The 18,373-nt window shown below is 39.9% G+C and overlaps 1 protein-coding gene across 3 annotated transcripts; it reads left to right on the top strand.

Moving 5' to 3' along the window:
- Positions 1-2,521: 2,521 nt before the first annotated feature.
- gtf2a1 (general transcription factor IIA, 1) lies at positions 2,522-12,972 on the top strand. Of its 3 annotated transcripts, none has more exons than XM_033649078.2 (10): positions 2,522-2,757; positions 4,413-4,514; positions 5,924-6,119; positions 6,777-6,841; positions 7,838-7,913; positions 8,053-8,177; positions 9,525-9,629; positions 9,973-10,257; positions 10,628-10,717; positions 12,001-12,972. In XM_033649078.2, exons 1-10 carry the CDS (start codon positions 2,728-2,730, stop codon positions 12,106-12,108), a joined length of 1,182 nt encoding a protein of 393 aa, XP_033504969.1. In that variant the 5' UTR covers positions 2,522-2,727; the 3' UTR covers positions 12,109-12,972. The 3 variants fall into 3 exon arrangements, with proteins under 3 accessions (XP_033504969.1, XP_033504968.1, XP_078029822.1); XM_033649077.2 differs by having other exon boundaries at positions 2,523-2,757; positions 8,053-8,195; XM_078173696.1 differs by lacking the exon at positions 2,522-2,757 and adding an exon at positions 2,780-2,800 and having other exon boundaries at positions 8,053-8,195.
- The last annotated feature ends 5,401 nt before the right edge of the window (positions 12,973-18,373 follow it).

Below are 18,373 nucleotides of genomic sequence, written 5' to 3'. Positions count from 1 at the left end.
TAGAGGGCATCATACCACTCAGTTACTGAGAGTGAGACTCAAAGGTAGTGACGACACGCCTCGGATAACGCAGCTTTACATTTGATCACATCTCACAGTTTGAGAAACAGCTGCTGCACAAGTGTCCAATCATCTTCCTCACAACTTTGTAAAGAAAAAGGTTATTAGTGGATTCAAACATGTGTTTTCATCAGTGTCACACAGGCCTTTAATTTCCCCTCAGTGAAATCCATCTCATGAAGTCAGTTGTGACATTGAGTCCTGGAGGAGGCATGCTGAAGTGGATTGATACACGGAGAGCTGCGTGTTCCCCGGTCTATATCATCCATATCCACAGAATGACCAGTGAGGCAAGTTTCCATGGAGACAGAAGTGGAGGTAACGTTCTCCTGTCAGCTCTCATTTACTGCAAAGCTTTATTGTTTTTGGAAATGTTCCCCCGCTCGTCAGGACAGGTGTATTTGTGATTAAACATACACAACCTACGAACATGGTTCATCCAAAAATTCACTTACGTCTCCACCTTTATTGAATTATGTGTAAAATAGTTGCATGCTGTACAAAGTGATTGGATTGTGTGTGTGTTTGTGTGTGTCATGGAGCCAGGAAAACGAGAGCTTGTTTTCTGGAGTTCTGCTGTGTGGTGTGATCACACTCTTGTGGCGGTTAGATGTTACTACATTACAAGTGTTAAAACAAAGGCACCAGATATTCCCACAGAGAACAATGTTACATTACAGAAATGTAGTTTCAACAGTAACAAACTTAATGGCATTTTAAAAAACTATAAAATTTAAAGATATTCTTTGAAGAAAGCATGTTTTGTATGTCAGATTATAATCTGCAAAGCTGTCATAAATAAAGTAAAATGAAAAGTACAACAACCCTTACAGAAGTTTTCAAGTTTGATCATTGACAGTAGGTATGGGCCAAAAAGTTTTAACACTTGAAAAATGTAGCTCAAATGTTTCCACAGCAAGTTAGTCAGCACAGAATTATTGATTAATGTGTGTTAGCAGAGAGAAAATTGGGTAAAATAAATAAATAAATAATTTTCTGTGGCACAGTTTTGAAAAGAATGGGGGCAATGTTTGAATTAGGTAGACGAATGTATAAATTATTGTTACAAATATTTTTATTGTGAATCATCATTTTCAAAGACAAATCATGGCACTTAAAATAAAATAAAATAAATTGAAATAAAATAAAATAAAAGGAAAAACTAAAATTATTGTGATATTATTTTATTTTATTTTATTTTATGTACTTTATTAATCCCCGAGGGGAAATTCTATTTTTTCGCTCTGTTGTCACTTATACACAGGATTAATAATAACAACAACAACAACAACAATAATAATAATAATAATAATATTTTTTTTATTATCTCTAGTATTGCTTACTTGCTTGTTTTCCATTTTTGAAAAGATATTTTTAAGATATTTATGTCTGTTTGTAAATAATAATAAGTATGCATTGTAATAATAATAATAGCAATAATAATAATAATTATTATTATTATCAATTTTATTATGTAGCTGTAGTAGTAGTATTGGTGGTGCTATTTTTTTAATGCACAAATGTATTTTGTATTTTATTAATTTTTCTCCTGTTGCCTTTTTAAAATCTCTAGTATTGCTTGCTTGGAAATTAATATTCATTGCCTTTTTTTTTAGAAAATATATGTCACTTTGTAAACTCAATAAAAAAATAAATACAAATTATAATAATGATAAGACAAAAGAGTATATTGTACCTTTTATGTAATTATTATTTTTCTTTCCTGGTCTTTTGCTTGTTTGGAAGCCAATACTTTTACTTTTTTTAAGATGTTTTTTTTAAAATATACATGTCTGTTTGTAAATTGGTGGTCAGCATACACAGCTGTTTTTAATTTCAGTGTTAGGTGGGGTCCTTTTAAAATCCCTTAGAGGTTTTTTTCATACAAATTATGCATATTTTACTCTCTTTTGTTTTATTTTATCATATGCACAACTGAATAACAAAGGAAGTTAAGATCAGTCTTGATTGAAGCCTAATATAAAGGACTGTGGTCTAAGAGTTGTGTCACAGCGCCCCCTTCTGCTCTCTGTCCTCATATTATGCAGCTCTCAGTCAGTTTGACCACCATCACTGAGCGCTACAGACTAATGAAGATGACATCCAGGTTTCCCTATGGTTTTTTTATTTGTTTAACTGTTATACAAATTAATAATCTCCTACTCCACATCAATATTATATTATTTACCTTTTGTGTGAAGAGCATGGTTCATGGAGTGTTGTGATTAATTCCTTGTATGGGTCATAATATTTACAGTTGGCCTAATTCAGTAAACAAGATCACTGAGCTCTATAATGCGACCTGAGCACATTTATTTACAGCCTTACCATATTCACACTACATTTCCCAGCAGCAGCAGCAGCAGCTGTACTGCTTGGTCATCATACGCCGCGCGAAATCTCGCGCGATGTGCGGTTTGACCCTGCCCTATGTCTCGCGCACTCGCAGCTCCATCGCTCAGTATATAAAGCAGGACAACGACGGAAGGAGGACGGCTGGGGACTCGCAGCCCGGGATTGTAAATAAGACCGCTAAAACTGTGTTTTATTTACAAAAGTAATGCCGGCTGTTTTAAAATATCGTTCCCAGTTGTTTTAAGTCGTTTTTCGTAATTTTTGGCTCTTATTTCTCGCCTATTGCCGTGTGGTTTTTACACTACGCGTATAATGGCGAGCTCGGCTAACTCGAACCCAGTGGTAAGGATCAATCTCTAAGGATTGTCAGCGGGGGAAAATGGGGGTAAAGATAATGGAAAGAGGCTGACTTTTAATTTTATTTAAGTGAACTGAATCTGCTTTAACAAACACTACACTGTGGTATGAAATAAAATGAAGACTTGGTGGAGTCAATCGGCCATTTTAACCAGTTTTCGAAACTAGACTGTTCTCTCAGATAAAGCCATCTGGTAGGAGCAATGGCTAGCGGTAGAGGGGCTGTGGAAATCTGGAAATGGGTGAAAATGGCGTTAAAGTGTAGGGTCAGTGATTGGGTTTTTAAAGCTGGAAGTTATGGGCTGTTTGTCAGGTTGAAGCTCACATGAGTTGGCTCGTGATAGCGTCAGATATTATGTGTAAAAATGGCTTGTAGCAAAGGAGGTTTGTGTTTGTGCTGTTGCTTTAATGAAGAGTCAAATAACTGCTTGTGTCGATGAGAAAAACTGGTGAATATGAGCTAAATTGTTATTTTTGCATTATTTATAAAGGTGTAAATGTACGCAAAGCACCTCGCCACCATTCACTGCGTATATATAGAGCTTATTTTGTACAAATTAAAAGTCCTTAGCCGAAAACCGTCAACGCTGCTCAGCCTAACGCCTCATCATTGTCCACCATTCCACGACCAGAAGGCAGGTTAGCCCCAAACCGCCACCTTTACCCATCTCATAACAGCTCTGTCCCGCTGCCCACCGACCAGGCCACACTAGTTTAGTCAAAGCTGAGCACTCAAGACGAAATTACACCGAAAATATCCTCCACATTCCGCCACACATCGCTCAGAGTACGGGGCGGCCGAGCGCGCAGTTTGCCGCTCCGTAAAATGGCTTCCACGTCTCCCCTCGCTCCGGTTCTGACCCTCCTCCTTTCTGCTGCCTGGTTTTATACAGCCATATTGGCTCTCTAATATAGACTGCCCGGGATGGGAAGGTGCTACTCGACGCTACGTCACCGGCTCTACATATAAACACCACACTGTGCTTTAAATAGTGGAGGAGCAGACAGGCCGAGGGGGAGGGAAGGCGAGACCGAGGTCCGTGCTGCGGACATTGGGGACAATGCGGTGCAGTGAGCGCAGTGCGGTGGCCTGTCGGGCTCCATTGTGTCGCTTGTTTCCGGTGCTGAAATGCGGCCGTTGTAGAGCTTTAAACGGGTTAGCTGTTGGTGTGTGCGCCATGTATGCCACGGTATCCCGGGGGACACACAGAACAGTTACACCGTGCTGGTTTCTCCCAGTGCTTCATACGGATTAGCATAACAAGCCACACTGTGACGTGCTCACAGTTAAAATAAATCCCGGGATTATGTCGCTTGGAACAGTATCAGAGTTGAGCCACGTATTTCTAACTGATATACACCAAATATTACCATGTTATACCAAGTTATGTATTTGGCAAGGCAATAAATAATTTATATCAATGGTCTGTTAGACATGTAATGTTTTGCTGCTGCTGTAGCAGCTGTGAAGCATTATTGGTTATGTCTTCCTATTAAAACATATTTCTGGATACCACACACCATATGGTTTATGTAAAAGTAATCCCCAAGTGGTAGACATTTATTATAACATATGTTTTCATTTTGTTTGTTCTTCCTTAGCAAACACTAATGAAAATGTCTCTTTTGCCTCCTGGTAGCCTAAACTATACAAGTCTGTGATTGAGGATGTGATCAACGAGGTGAGAGAGCTGTTCCTGGATGAGGGAGTGGATGAGCAAGTGCTCCTGGAGCTGAAAACGGTAACTGTCCCCCAGCAGCATTGTTTCCTGTGTACAACCACAATAGGGGAAATGTCACTGGTGCAGAAGGATAGCGAGGTGTGCTTCCTCCTCCAGATGTAGCTGATTTGGAGCTTTTATTATGACTTACAAAATGTCAGCTTCTCGTTTGAGAATTTCCCCCATATAGTATTGAAGTGAATATCTGTGTGGGTGGAGTTGTGGATTGAAAAATAGTCTGTGTTTTATTGTGCATGCATTTGATCCACCAACCAGCACTTACTGAAGTCAGAAATCTTAATTTTTGAAACGGTTCACCTCTCATTCCCACAGTCTTTCCTCACTAAAATAGCGCAGCTAATTAATGGAAGCTGGTAGTGGTGATGAGGTGACAAAATCCAAAATGTAAAGTTTTAATATAAATAAAGTTTATCTTTCTATTGATGCTGAATTGACAGGAATACTGTCGACATATGACTCCTTTTATCTTGTGTTTCTAGAGTTTTGTGTTTTTGAAGACAAGTAAAGAATCGTTAATATGTCAAAATTTTAAAGGGAGTTTGGTGTAACATTTTCCACCAGGAGCAGATTGGGAACTAATCATGTAAGGAATCTAATTGCAGTCTTGCAAATAGTGACCCTGCAAAATCTTAGGGTGCTTTCACACCTTCCCTGTTTGGTTCGGGTTAGTCAAACTCAAGTTCAAGACCTCTAAGTGCGGTTCGTTTGGGCAGGTGTGAACCCACCAAAACAGCCGGACTGAGACCTCCTTGAAGAGGTGGTCTCGGTCCGGTTACAAATGAACTCTGGTGCGGTTTGTTTGTGTTCCGACCTGGATTTGAACCAACTGCAGTCACATGACACATTGTTTGGGTTAAACATGAGCATGTTACAGTCCTGGAGGATTATTAATGTGCACCTCCTCCTGTACTGCCTTAATATGCACATTCAGCACATCCAATGCATCAAAACATTGTTTTCTAGTTGGAGCCGCGCCTCGTTTTCAAACTGTATGGTTTGACTAAAATGAACAATGACAGCAATATAGTCCACGATGAGCAGCACTAAAATCAACCTGCGTAGTTGTCCCTCCATTGTGACATTACAAAGTGTCACATTTATCTACTCTTCTTCAACGTTTGCTTTACTTCCTGGATTTTTCTGACCAATCAAGAGCAGCTTTCTCACACAAGGCATTTGATCTGGTCCGCTTGTAATTGCTGCTGTGAGAACACGAACCAATTCTAGGCAATTATACAACTTTGGAACAACATTAGTCCCTGATTCAGACCAAAGCAAGACAACTCTAGGTCTGAAAGCAGCCTTAGTGTGTGACTAAAAAGTTTTGCAAGAGTCGTCTAGTGTGTGTGGGCAGTAATGAAAGTGGTACATCACAAAAATATCACTCTTCTGTCTCCCTGATGTTTCAGCTATGGGAAAACAAACTGTTGCAGTCCAAGGCAGTGGAGGGCTTCCACACTGAAGAGCAGGCAGCCCTGCAGGCCGCTCAGCAGCAGCAGCAGCAGCAGCAGGTACAGCAGCAGGTACAGCAGGTCCAACAAGTCCAGCAGGTGACTCAGCCAGCGCAGGCCCAGCAGGTCATCCTGCCCCCTCAGCAGCAGCAAGGTAGGTCAGCACTGTGGTGGTAAACAACAACAAGCAAAAAGAACACGAATCGTCTAAATCATGTACAGCATTCCTACTGAAATTAAGGAGTTTTATTAATTTGCGGTCTTCTCAAATGGAAATATCCACTCAGCCATCAGCAAAAAATGGCAATGTTGGTTACAGCGCTGATGCCCTCCCCTCCCTTGACTCCCACAGGCTGTTTGCTAACAGTGTAAGCACAGAGAGTGAGGAAAGTTTGAAAGCCCAAACACAACAAACTGACATCAAAGAGCTTGTGGCAATGAAGGCTGACTGTTACATCACATCATGTCGTCTGTGTCTTGGCCAAAAAGTTGCACTTGAACGCACTGCAAACGGCCAACTAGCATGTACACTCAGCACCTACGCGAGATGAAATAACTCCATAGCAGCAGGTGGCAGTAGTCTGTATTTGTCATTCAAAAAGGGAAACCAGAAGACGGTTATGACGGATCCAAGACGCTTGTCAGCCAGTTAGTACATTAATACATCAGGTTATGTGGGAAAACTTTTTATAAGTGCTTGGGAGATAGTATTTCAAATCAGTGTTCACACTTCTATTTTTCTGTTACATCATTTTCTTTTTAGGATATTATCTTGGTACATATTATGACATAAACACGTCTGTCTCCGCAGCTCCCCAGCAGCAAGTCATTGTTCAGGATTCCAAGATTCTACAGCACATGAGTGCAACAGGGATGGTGAGTAGATAATGTGCATTTAATTATAGTTTCCTGCTTAATAGAGAACAGTAATGCAATGCAGCAATCACTGATCTCCACTGTATACAGATTTACAGAGACTAGTTTACTTACCGAAGCACTCTCTTAGTGTAATATACTTTTATTGAGAGAAAGGGAGGATTTTTTTCCAAGCACATATTTCATAGCCAGCCAAGAAGAAGAAGAGGATCTTAATGTGTCTCTGCAGGCTGATTCCTCACAGCAGGTGCACTGGTGTAGTAGCAGACAGATGGAGGGGCAGGAGGATGTGAAAAACAAGAGAGTAGAGGAGAGGAAGGACCTTTAGAGAGTTGTCTAGTAGCCTGGATTACAGTGGAGATAAAGCCGGGGATAATACATCCTCTTACATGCTCCTGTTGTGTCTCTCACACTTATTTCCCTTCATCAGTTTTAATTTCGCACAGTCGAGTGTCCACACTTCCTCCCTTCTGTACTTCTTCTCTCAACAACACTTCTGTTCGGCAAGCCATCTGTTGATGTCAAGGCTTGCATCTGTGCTGTATTAGTAAACTGTTTTTGTCTTAATTCTCAAACACGGTATTTAAGCTTCACTTGCACATTTCTAACCTTTCACCGTCAAACCTGGCAGGTGAAATGAATGAATGCAAATATGGAAAGGCTGCTTTTATCACAGCAGCCAAGGGAATATAAATATTAGCTCTTTGATTGGGAAGATGTTGTGCTCTATTTCAAAAAATATTAAAATCTCTCCAGAGAAATGTACTTAACGCTAAAGTGTGTGTTTTAAAAGGCGCCTATAGAGCATTTACATCTTCACAACCTTAAAACTTTTTAAAAACAGTCTTTTTTCCCCCACGTTCTTGAACCCTAAAGTCCTGCTGTTGGGTGCGTTCAGACAGAAGTTTTACTTGTTGTTTGCGTGTGTGAACGTGAGTGTGTACCTGACTGTCTTGTTTCAGTCACATGTGTGTGTGTTCTCCTTTCCTCCTCTAGAGTGCAGCAGCTACCGCAGCAACCCTTGCTTTGCCCACAGGGGTCGCCCCATACCAACAGCTCATCACCAGCCAAGGTGAAACACACACACACACACACACACACACACACACACACACGGACACATGTTTATTTGTGCATCAGTTTGTACAAATTAATTGATAAATGCATCCACTCTCACAGCACTCACGTCACCTCTGTTTCCGTCCTCTCAGGTCAGATCCTGCAGGTGGTTCGTGCACCCAATGGGGCTCAGTACATCATCCAGCAGCCTCAGCAGCAGATCCTCCTGCAGCAGCAGATGCAGCCTGGTGGTGTGCAGGCACCGGTCATACAACAGGTATGCCCTGTTAGACAGGTAGGTGGAGAAGTTATGAGAACTGATTTTTGGTAATAAGTTGATGACAAAATTCTGAAAACATGGCGGTATTTGTTTTTTTGTAATAATAATGAACTTTATTCATAAAGGACTTTTCAACACAGTGTTACAAAGTGCTTTATGTGGTTGATCTCGTATTTTAAACAATGCAGGATTATGTTCAAGTAGATTGGATTTATTGTTTTGTTACTGTAATACTTAATTAGGAATAAGAATCATGCATTTTCACTGGTATTAGTATCGACTACCAAATGTTTGGTATCGTGACATGCCTACAGGTACGAATATCTAATTTTGGTAAACAGAGGCAAGGCCTTTAGAATGTGCAACATGGCTGCATGTATCTTGTTTATCTGTGTTCTTCTAACAATCAGCAGCTTATAGTGTAAAATAATTGACCTTCTGTGTCCAATCAATCCATGACTAGTAAGCTGTGGGTCCTCTGGCGTTGAAGCAGTGGAAGAACCAGCCTCTGGAAACAAAAACTTGAAATTCAGGAAAAGAAATGCCATGAAAAAATTAATTCTGGAAAATCTGGACACTTCTGAACGTCATCTTTTCCCATGAGCTTTATACCAGTGACTTCTTGAAATGAACCAGCAAAAGTAAAATAAAGTTAAAATCCATCACCATATGATGATCCAGACTCCTTTCCTGGGTCCAGACTTTGAGTTGACTGATTCTGGTTTGGCATCATGACATAAAACAGCAGTTCCAAGGTTAAAACAATTTAACGAATAACCAGTTGGCACTATTTGCAGGACTAATGCAGTTGTCCAGCGTTGTCAAGAGGTGTGCTGGAGCTTATGAGGAGTAATAACAATCATGGTGGGAGTTATAGAGACGATACTGCCATCGGGGCTGTTCTAAATCGACGTGTTCTCAACAGTGCCCGACATCGTAGATTTTTTCCCATTGCTCCGCTCCACTCTTTAAACTCGGCAAATCAGTTGTGTTGGCATGACAACACATCAGTTTGGACTTACATTGTCGTTAGGTTCAGGTAGCTACATTGGTCACTAGTGACTGGTTAGAGAAAATCATATTCCCCTTCCTCACAGAAATCTGTTAGTGGACACAGTGTCAGACTGAAGACTGAAACGGGAATTTAACAAGTTGAAAATTCTGTCTGATATCAGGCAACCAGACTCCTCCTTTTCAGCAGAACTTACAGATAGAAAGGTCAGTCGAGATTTTAAAGGAATAACTTTTGTGAAATTCTCTTCGAAGCCTCCAAAGACAATATGCTAATATTTATCCTCGACCTTGTGAGAGAATGTGAATTCTTCCTGTGTGCTGTCTGTGCAGGTCCTGGCTCCTCTGCAGGGAGGCCTGCCCCAGCAAACAGGAGTTATCATCCAGCCGCAGCAGATCGTCTTAGCTTCAGGAAACAAAGTCCAAGGCAATACACAGGTCAGCACTTCTTCAGCTCCTTCATTACCCATTTAATTGCTCTTGTCTCAAAGTTTGCTCTGCTCTTAGGAGTTTGCTCCAATGCTAAGTTTCCACCACGTCTCTCTGCGTTCTTTGTTCTATCATAATATTGATTTGTATCAGTGTATTTTGGGCTGAAGTTCGCTGGGGGTGTTAATATGATCCCTAGAATACACAAAGAGAGACAGGAAGCTTGATTTACAGTTGTTTTTCCTCGTATCTATATGATATATTTATTCTGTTCTTTTAACTCTAAGCAGTTAATGAAACTAATGAGCCGACAATCACTGTTCCTCTTCTGTTTCTCCTTTCTTCCCGTTAGGTGATGCAGGCAGCAATGGCGCAGCAGCCTGGTCAGGCAGCAACAGCTCAGGTCCAGCAGGTTCAGCAGGCCCAGGGTGCAGCTGCGCCCCAGGCCCCACCACAGGCCCAGCAGCAAGCCCAGGCTCAACCCCAGCCTCAGGCACAGCAGCCTCCCATGATACTGCAGGCGGACGGCGCCGGAGACACCTCCTCAGAAGAGGACGAGGATGAGGAGGAGGAGTATGATGAGGATGATGAGGAGGAGAAGGACAAAGATGGGGGCGAGGATGGGCAGGTTGAAGAGGTGGGCATAGAGGAAACTGAAGTAGTATGTAGTTAAATGGCAGCTGCACTGCAGCATAAGATGTTGTCAGGTTCAGCAGACACAATTCGAATCGCTTTTAGTGGATCAGTGTTTGAACAACAAAGTTAAACCAACAAAAAACAATATAATCTATCATATATCTTCTGTTATTAAAAAAATAAACTATGTCTTACTATATAATATCATCTTTTCCCCAGATAACAAATATGGATCATTTACTTCTGTGTTTATGCTTTAATATAATCAATGGGACGTTCAGCTCACCACAGTCAGCAACTCTGAGAGTTTTAATGTAAAGAGAGAAGATAAGGTAAGATTGGGTAACTTTCTGATTTTGTTTCCTCGTCAGGAGCCACTGAACAGTGGGGATGATGTCAGTGATGAGGAGGACCAGGAGCTGTTTGATACAGAGAATGTAGTGGTGTGCCAGTACGACAAGGTAAGAAGTGAATACCGCACAACTTCACTCAATCAACCTGCATGTTGAAATATTTATTTTCTGTTTGGTGAGTATATCTCAGTAGACTATCCACCACGCTAGCAGGTAAATGTTTGTACTAAAATTGTCATATAATAAAGAAATGAGAGTCTCTGAAGCATTTTAGTGTCATTCAGGGGCGCACTGCTGTGCTGCTCTTAAGCTGCTTCTCTGCTGTCTGTGTGAGACACTTGGACACACACGTGCCTGTCACAACACTGCCGCAAAACTCACCGTCTTGGGTGCTTCTAGTTTTACGGCACTGTTTACCGAAGGGAACATCAGCTGATTGCCAAACTAGCTAGCGTTGCGCCCATACTTAGGAAGGTAATGAAATAAGTCCTCGCAGTTTGAACCAAGGCTGCAAACTCTTAATTGCCTCTCACAGTCACTGGCAGCACATTAGCTTTACTAATTCCATTCTTGCCTTTCACAATAAAAGCCCTGGTCATACACACTGCATCACTGCTTACCAGAGTCAGCTTATTCACATGTTGAGGCAATTTTTTTTCAATATATGTAAATCGTTTTGATTTAAATTGTGCTCTGCCCTCGTCATTTGTATTTTGTAGCCAGAAGTGACCATATTTGGATGAGAGGGTGGAGCTAACCCTAAGACTAGCTGCTAGCTTGGTTAGCATTGTGCATATCCAGCTATGGTTAACTATGATAATGCTAATGCTAATTTTCACCAGGTTTAAAACCAATAAAACAAAATGTACCTGCTGTAAAAACTGAATATCAGACTCCTCCATATTTGATTATAACCAAGGAGACAGTACAAACAAAAGCCACAGCATAACAGTTTCACTACACAGAGAGATTTAGCTAAAACGTTGCTGCGATGTCTGTTCAGTAGAACAGTTACTGTCAGATACAGTTTCACTGCAAAGGCTTCTGTTGACTGAAGGATGGGCAAGTGCCAAATTTCTCTTAAATAGTTTGTTTCACAGCAGTTTCCATATCCTGTTAAAGTGTGTAAGAACCTTTACTTTGAATATTAGCGCTGTATCGGACTTGAGTGCAGGGTTGGATCACAAGTATCCTACAGCCCAAAGTGTATCACAAAACTATTAAATGCTAACCGGGGCTTATTAAGATGTATCGGTCAACACTGGTTAATATGTGTGTATGTGTCCCGCTGAGTCTTCTGTGTGCATGGGTTAAAGACAGTAGAGACTTTGTCCACTTGTCCATCTGTCCTTGACGCCCACAACATTAATTTCCGTCTCTTTGCTCCCCAGATTCACAGAAGTAAGAACAAATGGAAATTCCACCTGAAGGACGGGATCATGAATCTGAACGGGAGAGACTACGTCTTCTCCAAAGCCATTGGGGATGCCGAATGGTGAAGTAGAAAAGAGAAAAAAAAAACAGACAAAGCAACAGGAGCAGGAACTCTGTAACTCCTTCTATCCAGTTAACAGACACTTCAATATCCTTCCGTATCCTGTGACTGGATTCATTTCAGGAAACTTCTGCCGAGTCTTTGAGAACTCTGACGAACCCAAAGGACTGTGAGGTACCGTAAAACCAGGGTGTCGTCAAAAACACTCGACTAGCCTTGCGGGATGAGAAACCCACAGGGGGAAGGGAACGCCTGCAAACAGAGCGCTCTTTATCTTTTTTTGCTTCTTCCAGGCTTCTCTACGTTTTTCCTGAGAGAATTCACACACATTGGAAAGTAAGCATTTCACATCGTACAGGTGTAGTGGACCAGGGTGACCTGACCCGCCACAGGAGAGGTCAGAGGTCACTCATTATAACCCCGTAGATGAGAAACACGTTCATGATGCACTGTAGTCGGTTGACTGGATTGACTCGTGTCCACATTTAAGTCCAAACTTAGTGCCACCAGTCGGGATTGCTGCCTTTAGAACGGCCAGAATCAACTTTTGGCTTCTAATTTTTGTTCTTGGATCGTAATTCTGTCTCAATTCATGTTTATAAAAATGGTGCTCCAGAGTGTTTTTATGTAGTTATCAACCTGTTATTGTTTTAAGCTTTTTTTTTTTTTTTTTTTTTTTTTTTTTTTTTTTTTTAAATATGTTTGATGAAGGGTTCAGACAAAGAAGGCAAAATTACATTAATCTTACAATAACTAATAGTCGTTTAAAGGCATTATTTTAATCTTCTATCAAGTGCTCAATCCAAAAAGTAGTTATTATTTTCCTCATCAGCTTCTCTGGAGCTTTCATTCCATGTTTATCCAAAAATACTTCACAAAAAAAAGCAAGAACAGATCCAACACTGAATTCAAGAATTGTACAAAATGTCGAAAGTTTGTCCTGTTGGTGTAAATTCTTTGCTCTTATTTTAGTTCCCTGCAGCCGTCTGAAAATTTGCACTGTCAGTTTATCAATGTGTTGTGAATCAGTCAGTCGAGTTAATCAATAGCCACAGCTTCTTCTGTCTACTCGCGTGTGTGTGTGTGTGTGTGTGTGTGTGTGTGTGTGTAGGTTGATTGATGTGTGTTGTCACTGCTTTTCTCTGGAAATGTGTTTATTTTTCTTGCACACCCCATAATCTCAAAGTGTCACAGTTCAAACAGTAATTTTTTTTTTTTTTTGGTGGGGACAGGGCGGTGTCCTTTATTTTATTTTTTTTTAATTTATTCCTGAAAGTTCACGAAATGTTCTATTTTTTGAAAAGGTTGGAAAGCCGCACCAAACTGTGCTCTTATAATCTAATAAGTGTTCCTTTTTTTTTTTTTTTTTTCTTTGTCGGTTGGACTAAGCTACATAACGCTGTGCTCCAAATCATGTCGTCCATCATATGTTCTCCTGTGCTTTCATTTTAATTATGACTTTTAAATGAGAATATTTTCTATCGAAGTGAGTTTAACTCGGGGGGCCGTGTGTTTCTCTGCAGTTTGTTTTTAGTGCCCCTGTTGCAGCAATTTGAAATAAAGTACGTGTTTTTTGAGTGTTGTGTCAATTTGGTTGATGGTTGGTTCTAAAGGGTATGCTTTTAATGAAACCCCATTAACACCAAGGAAGCACTGATAAGGTGATTAATGTAGAACCAAGAAGTGAAGAATTAAAGTTTGTTCTTTTTAATGATCTGATGGGCATAAAACCATTTTTTATTTCAATTTTTTTCCCCTACGGCCTAAAAACAGTTGCCCGCTTCCAAAATGATTAATGTTCACTGGTAACAAAGTCACTTTTTAATAGACACTGTTAATGGCCTGTCACCATCCTCAGATAACAAATATAATAAATGTGCCAACAGAAAGTTTTCCAACACATTTGGAGTGGAACACTGAAGAAAAATAAAGAAATCCCAGACTTTCAGGAATGCATTCAGTAGCTCTCCGTGGTTATTAGTCATAATTTAACTGAAAAAATTCAGCCCATAGTTGCTTAATTATTTTATGTTCTTCTTATCGTTGGATGTTGCGTGTGCCTTTTGAACATTATTTCAGTTTTCCGATATTAACAAAAGATAGATGAGCTTATGAAAAGGATGTCTATTAAAAATGTATTCTCTGCTTTCTGATTGTTTTGTCGTGTGTGTTCTAACTGCTGTTCAGATGATTAAGGAAATGTATTGTTAATATTATTCATTTAATTTTTTAAAAATTAAATCAAGTTTGGAACAAAACTCAGAAGGTTGTGCTTTGAGTGCAGTATCTTTCGCAAAGGAAACGAAAATGTAAAAAAAAATCCTAGCCTTAATTTTAAATGGGAGAATAACTGTTTCACTGTCAGTCCCTTTTTACAAGTTGTATAGTATTGAAGCACTGGCTATATTACCATTAAACACTGGTTCCATTATTCTTTTGTCAGATTTACCCACACAACCCTATCAGATGAACTCCACCCCTTCATTAACATAACCTATTTGATATGCTACGTTTGCCGGAATTGCTTTTAAAGTGGATGTTCTCTATCAGTGTTAGTATAAAATTGGATATTGTTTCTATAATCTTTTCACACAATGAACTGCTAATGTTAAAGTCTGGTCATGTTTAGAATTTTGCTGCCAAACCTGAAGAGGCAGGAACTGAACGTTTCAACCCTTTATCTGCTACTTTTAGCTTCAACTATCTGCCCATTACGTTAAGTTAACTGTAGCAATTTGTCCATTACTTTAAGCTCACCATTGTAACAATTTTTTTTGATTTTTTAACAATTACTTTAGCAATTTTAACCACTTGCTTTTAGCTCACTATTTCAGCAGTTTATCCGTTGCTTTTAGCGACTGAGCTCAGATGGAATTTGTGAAGTTGTGTTTACAACACGGGAAGTTATGTACACAAACTCTTGAACTCTGAGCTCTCTGAAAATTTCCATTTACGAGGTCCTGAATACCACAACCAGGCTGTTCTCATGAACATGGTAAGCAGTCACCATTTTAGTCCATTACCTTTAGCTAACTGTAGCAGCAATATGTCCATAACATTTAGCCAACTGTTGTAACAATTTTTCCATTACTTTAAGCTAACTATTGTAACAATTTGTCCGTTGAGTTTAGCCAACTATTGTAACAATTTGTCCATTACATGTAGCTAACTTTTGTAACAATTTGTCCATTACATTTAGCCAACTATTGTAACAATTTGTCCGTTGAGTTTAGCCAACTATTGTAACAATTTGTCCATTACACGTAGCTAATTTTTGTAATAATTTGTCCATTACATTTAGCCAACTATTGTAACAATTTGTCCATTGAGTTTAGCCAACTATTGTAACAATTTGTCCATTACATGTAGCTAACTTTTGTAACAATTTGTCCATTACATTTAGCCAACTATTGTAACAATTTGTCCGTTGAGTTTAGCCAACTATTGTAACAATTTGTCCATTACATGTAGCTAACTTTTGTAACAATGTGTCTATTACATTTAGCCAACTATTGTAACAATTTGTCCATTATTTCAACCTAATTATTATTATATTAACTGTAGCAGCAACATGTCCATAACATTTAGCCAACTGTTGTAACAATTTGTCCATTAATTTTAGCTAACTTTCGTAACAATTTGTCTATTACATTTAGCCAACTATTGTAATAATTTTTCCATTATGTTTGGCTTACTATTATAACAATTTGTCTATTACGTTCAGCTAACTACTAGAGCAATTTGTCCGTAATATTTCTCTAACTACTGTAACAATTTGTCCATTACTTTGACATGACCATTGTAACAACTTGTCCATTAAGTTTAGCTAACTGTTGCAGCAACTTGTCCACTACTTTTAGCTAGCTATTGGAACAACTTATCTGTTACTTTAGCATATTTAATCATGTTGCTTTTATCTGACTATCCAAATGATTTATCCATTACTTGTAGCTTTTTATTTAAAACAATTTATCCATTACCTTAGTTAACTGTTCACTTTTCTGTTTGTTTGCTATCTACATGTTTAAATGCAACACGTTATAGATCCAGTATGGGTATATATTCTTAAATAAAATATTTGCTTTCAATTAGTTGAGTTACTGTAAGATGTCCACATATCCAGGCAGCTGTAGAGTAGAGGGAGCCCTGGTTGGAAATCACTTCCTTACTTCCTCTGATGCTACATGGACGTGTGAGTCCCAGAATCTGCCTCGGCCTGTTTATAGTTCCACTTTTCTAACGGTGTAATCCAGTGTCTGGACGGCTGTCAGGATACGCACAGCATGGGCGTTCTCCCTGCCTTTCCTCTAATTCCTAACCAAACTGATACAATCCCTGTGTATTTCCTTGTGGGTAATTATGAGATAAAGGTGTGGTGCTGTCTGGGATTAAAGTTGAATCAGAAACTACATGGAGATTTTTGCCCTTGATTGTAAATGGATTTGAGGCAAGCTGTCACTTCTACAGTATATCACGCCTCACAAAGACTTATTCAGTCCCGAACAGACCTAGTGGAGGAAGAATGTATCCCTGGCTGCTTCTGATGAAGTGGGCCCTCTTGCTACTCCTGGGCACTCAGACGAAAGAGTCTGTGCTGCTGGCGAATGAGGCTTATAATGAGGCCCTGGAGATGTCTAGCTTAGACTCTGAGGCTTTCTCTGCTTACCACCTAACTGATGGTGACTGCCAATCAGCTGCATGGCAAAATAGAGTTTGTAGGCTTCAGTGGAATGTAGTAGCCAGGCCTGTTGGCTGTGGCATGTTGAGTTTACCGTGGTCTGTGAGGCACTTTGGGACAAAGAGCCTCTATCCATTTCTAATGGAGATTCCTCCTTTCCTGGTTTTCCTCCATTGTTGAATTCCATGTAGCTACTTGAGTTTCAGGATCCTGCATGCTGGCTCGCTGTCACACTGTCATGACTTAATGGGACACAAATAGAACAGAGCCATTGTTAGTGTTATTAGTAACAACTGTGCTTTTCCTACCACGCTAGGTCAAAATGAGCATTTGAAGAGTTTGTTTCGCCAACTGTCTCATGAGGTAAATTTTAATCTTTGGGCCTGGGAAGGATGTCAATTCATTTCAAGTAAAGGCCAAAAAGCCCCAGTAGAGTTGCATTCTCATTAAAGTCTTGTGATTTTTATCAAATCAGGACTAAAGGTGGCAGTACGCTCCAACTGAAGTGCTTTAATGGTCAAACAGCATCTGAATCCTCCCCAGCACCTTTCCACCAACGGACAAGCAAGCCAATTTCACAGAGCGACTGAGCAGGTGAGTTACCTCTGTCACATTTTGGATGTGCAAATGGCTGCATCTTTATTAATGCCTTTGTGGAAAGATGAAAGTGTTCGCAGAAATCCCTGCATTTCAACGATGTCTGTATCTTGTCCTTGTCTTTCAAGTTAAATCATTCAGAACAACTGAGCACACTTTTTTAAAAAAAAAAGATCAGACGGCAAGTCTTAGGAATTAGTTTGTTCTGAGTAAATCCACCCTCAAAATCGTCACAAACAAGACTTGACTCTGACTCAAGTCCAGTCCGTGATATCTGAGTTCCCTCTGCTGATAAAAAGATGACGTGTGGGAAGCTGGATGGGACCGGTCAGTTCAGATATTGTGTTGCAAAGTATGCATGAATTAATATTTTATTTCTGTGCCTGGTAAGTAAATCTGCACACTTTGTGCACCTCAGTTTCTTAAGGCCTTAGAGCACCTTTTGGCATCTATTAGGAGATCTTGAAGAAATTAAGTTGTAGCAAGAACAGTCATTTGCAAGGATCAGTGCACAATAAATTAGCCCCATTAACCAACATCTGTAGTACGCTTAAGTAATTGAAATGGTTTATTTTTGACAAAGATCTTTAGCCAGGTGTTCCTCCTGTGCACATTTAATGAACAGTATGGTGTTCTGATTTAGTCATTTTGGTTGCATGCCATGCACTCCACCTGGGCAATGCAAATGAGTTTGTGATGACCCAGAGAGAGAGATTCTTACTGTCCTGCAGGGATGAAGCTCCTCTGCACGACAGCTGGATTCCTTGCAATATCAAGCAACAATTGTGGAATCACAAGATCACATGACAGTCCATCTTGTCAGGCTTCAAGTAATCTATGTTCTGATAAGCATCCTGTGAGGAGCCACTGGCAGCTAGAGGTGTGGTTTAGGTGTATGTGCCAACCACAGACTGTCGCCATTTGGAGCCAGAGTAGCAATCTCTGTATCGAGCTCCCACTATGAGTACACAAATTGGTACACACAGCTGTCAGT

The sequence above is a fragment of the Epinephelus lanceolatus genome, chromosome 13 (assembly GCF_041903045.1).
Source record: "Epinephelus lanceolatus isolate andai-2023 chromosome 13, ASM4190304v1, whole genome shotgun sequence".
Classification (NCBI taxonomy): domain Eukaryota; kingdom Metazoa; phylum Chordata; class Actinopteri; order Perciformes; family Serranidae; genus Epinephelus; species Epinephelus lanceolatus.
This window is presented reverse-complemented; position numbering and strand designations above follow the sequence as displayed.

Coding starts and splice junctions, on each gene's coding strand:
- gtf2a1 (XM_033649077.2), top strand. CDS start 2,728: ATGGCGAGCTCGGCTAACTCGAACCCAGTG. Junction 2,758..4,412: donor CGGCTAACTCGAACCCAGTG/GTAAGGATCAAT, acceptor GCCTCCTGGTAG/CCTAAACTATACAAGTCTGT. Junction 10,258..10,627: donor AGGATGGGCAGGTTGAAGAG/GTGGGCATAGAG, acceptor TTTCCTCGTCAG/GAGCCACTGAACAGTGGGGA.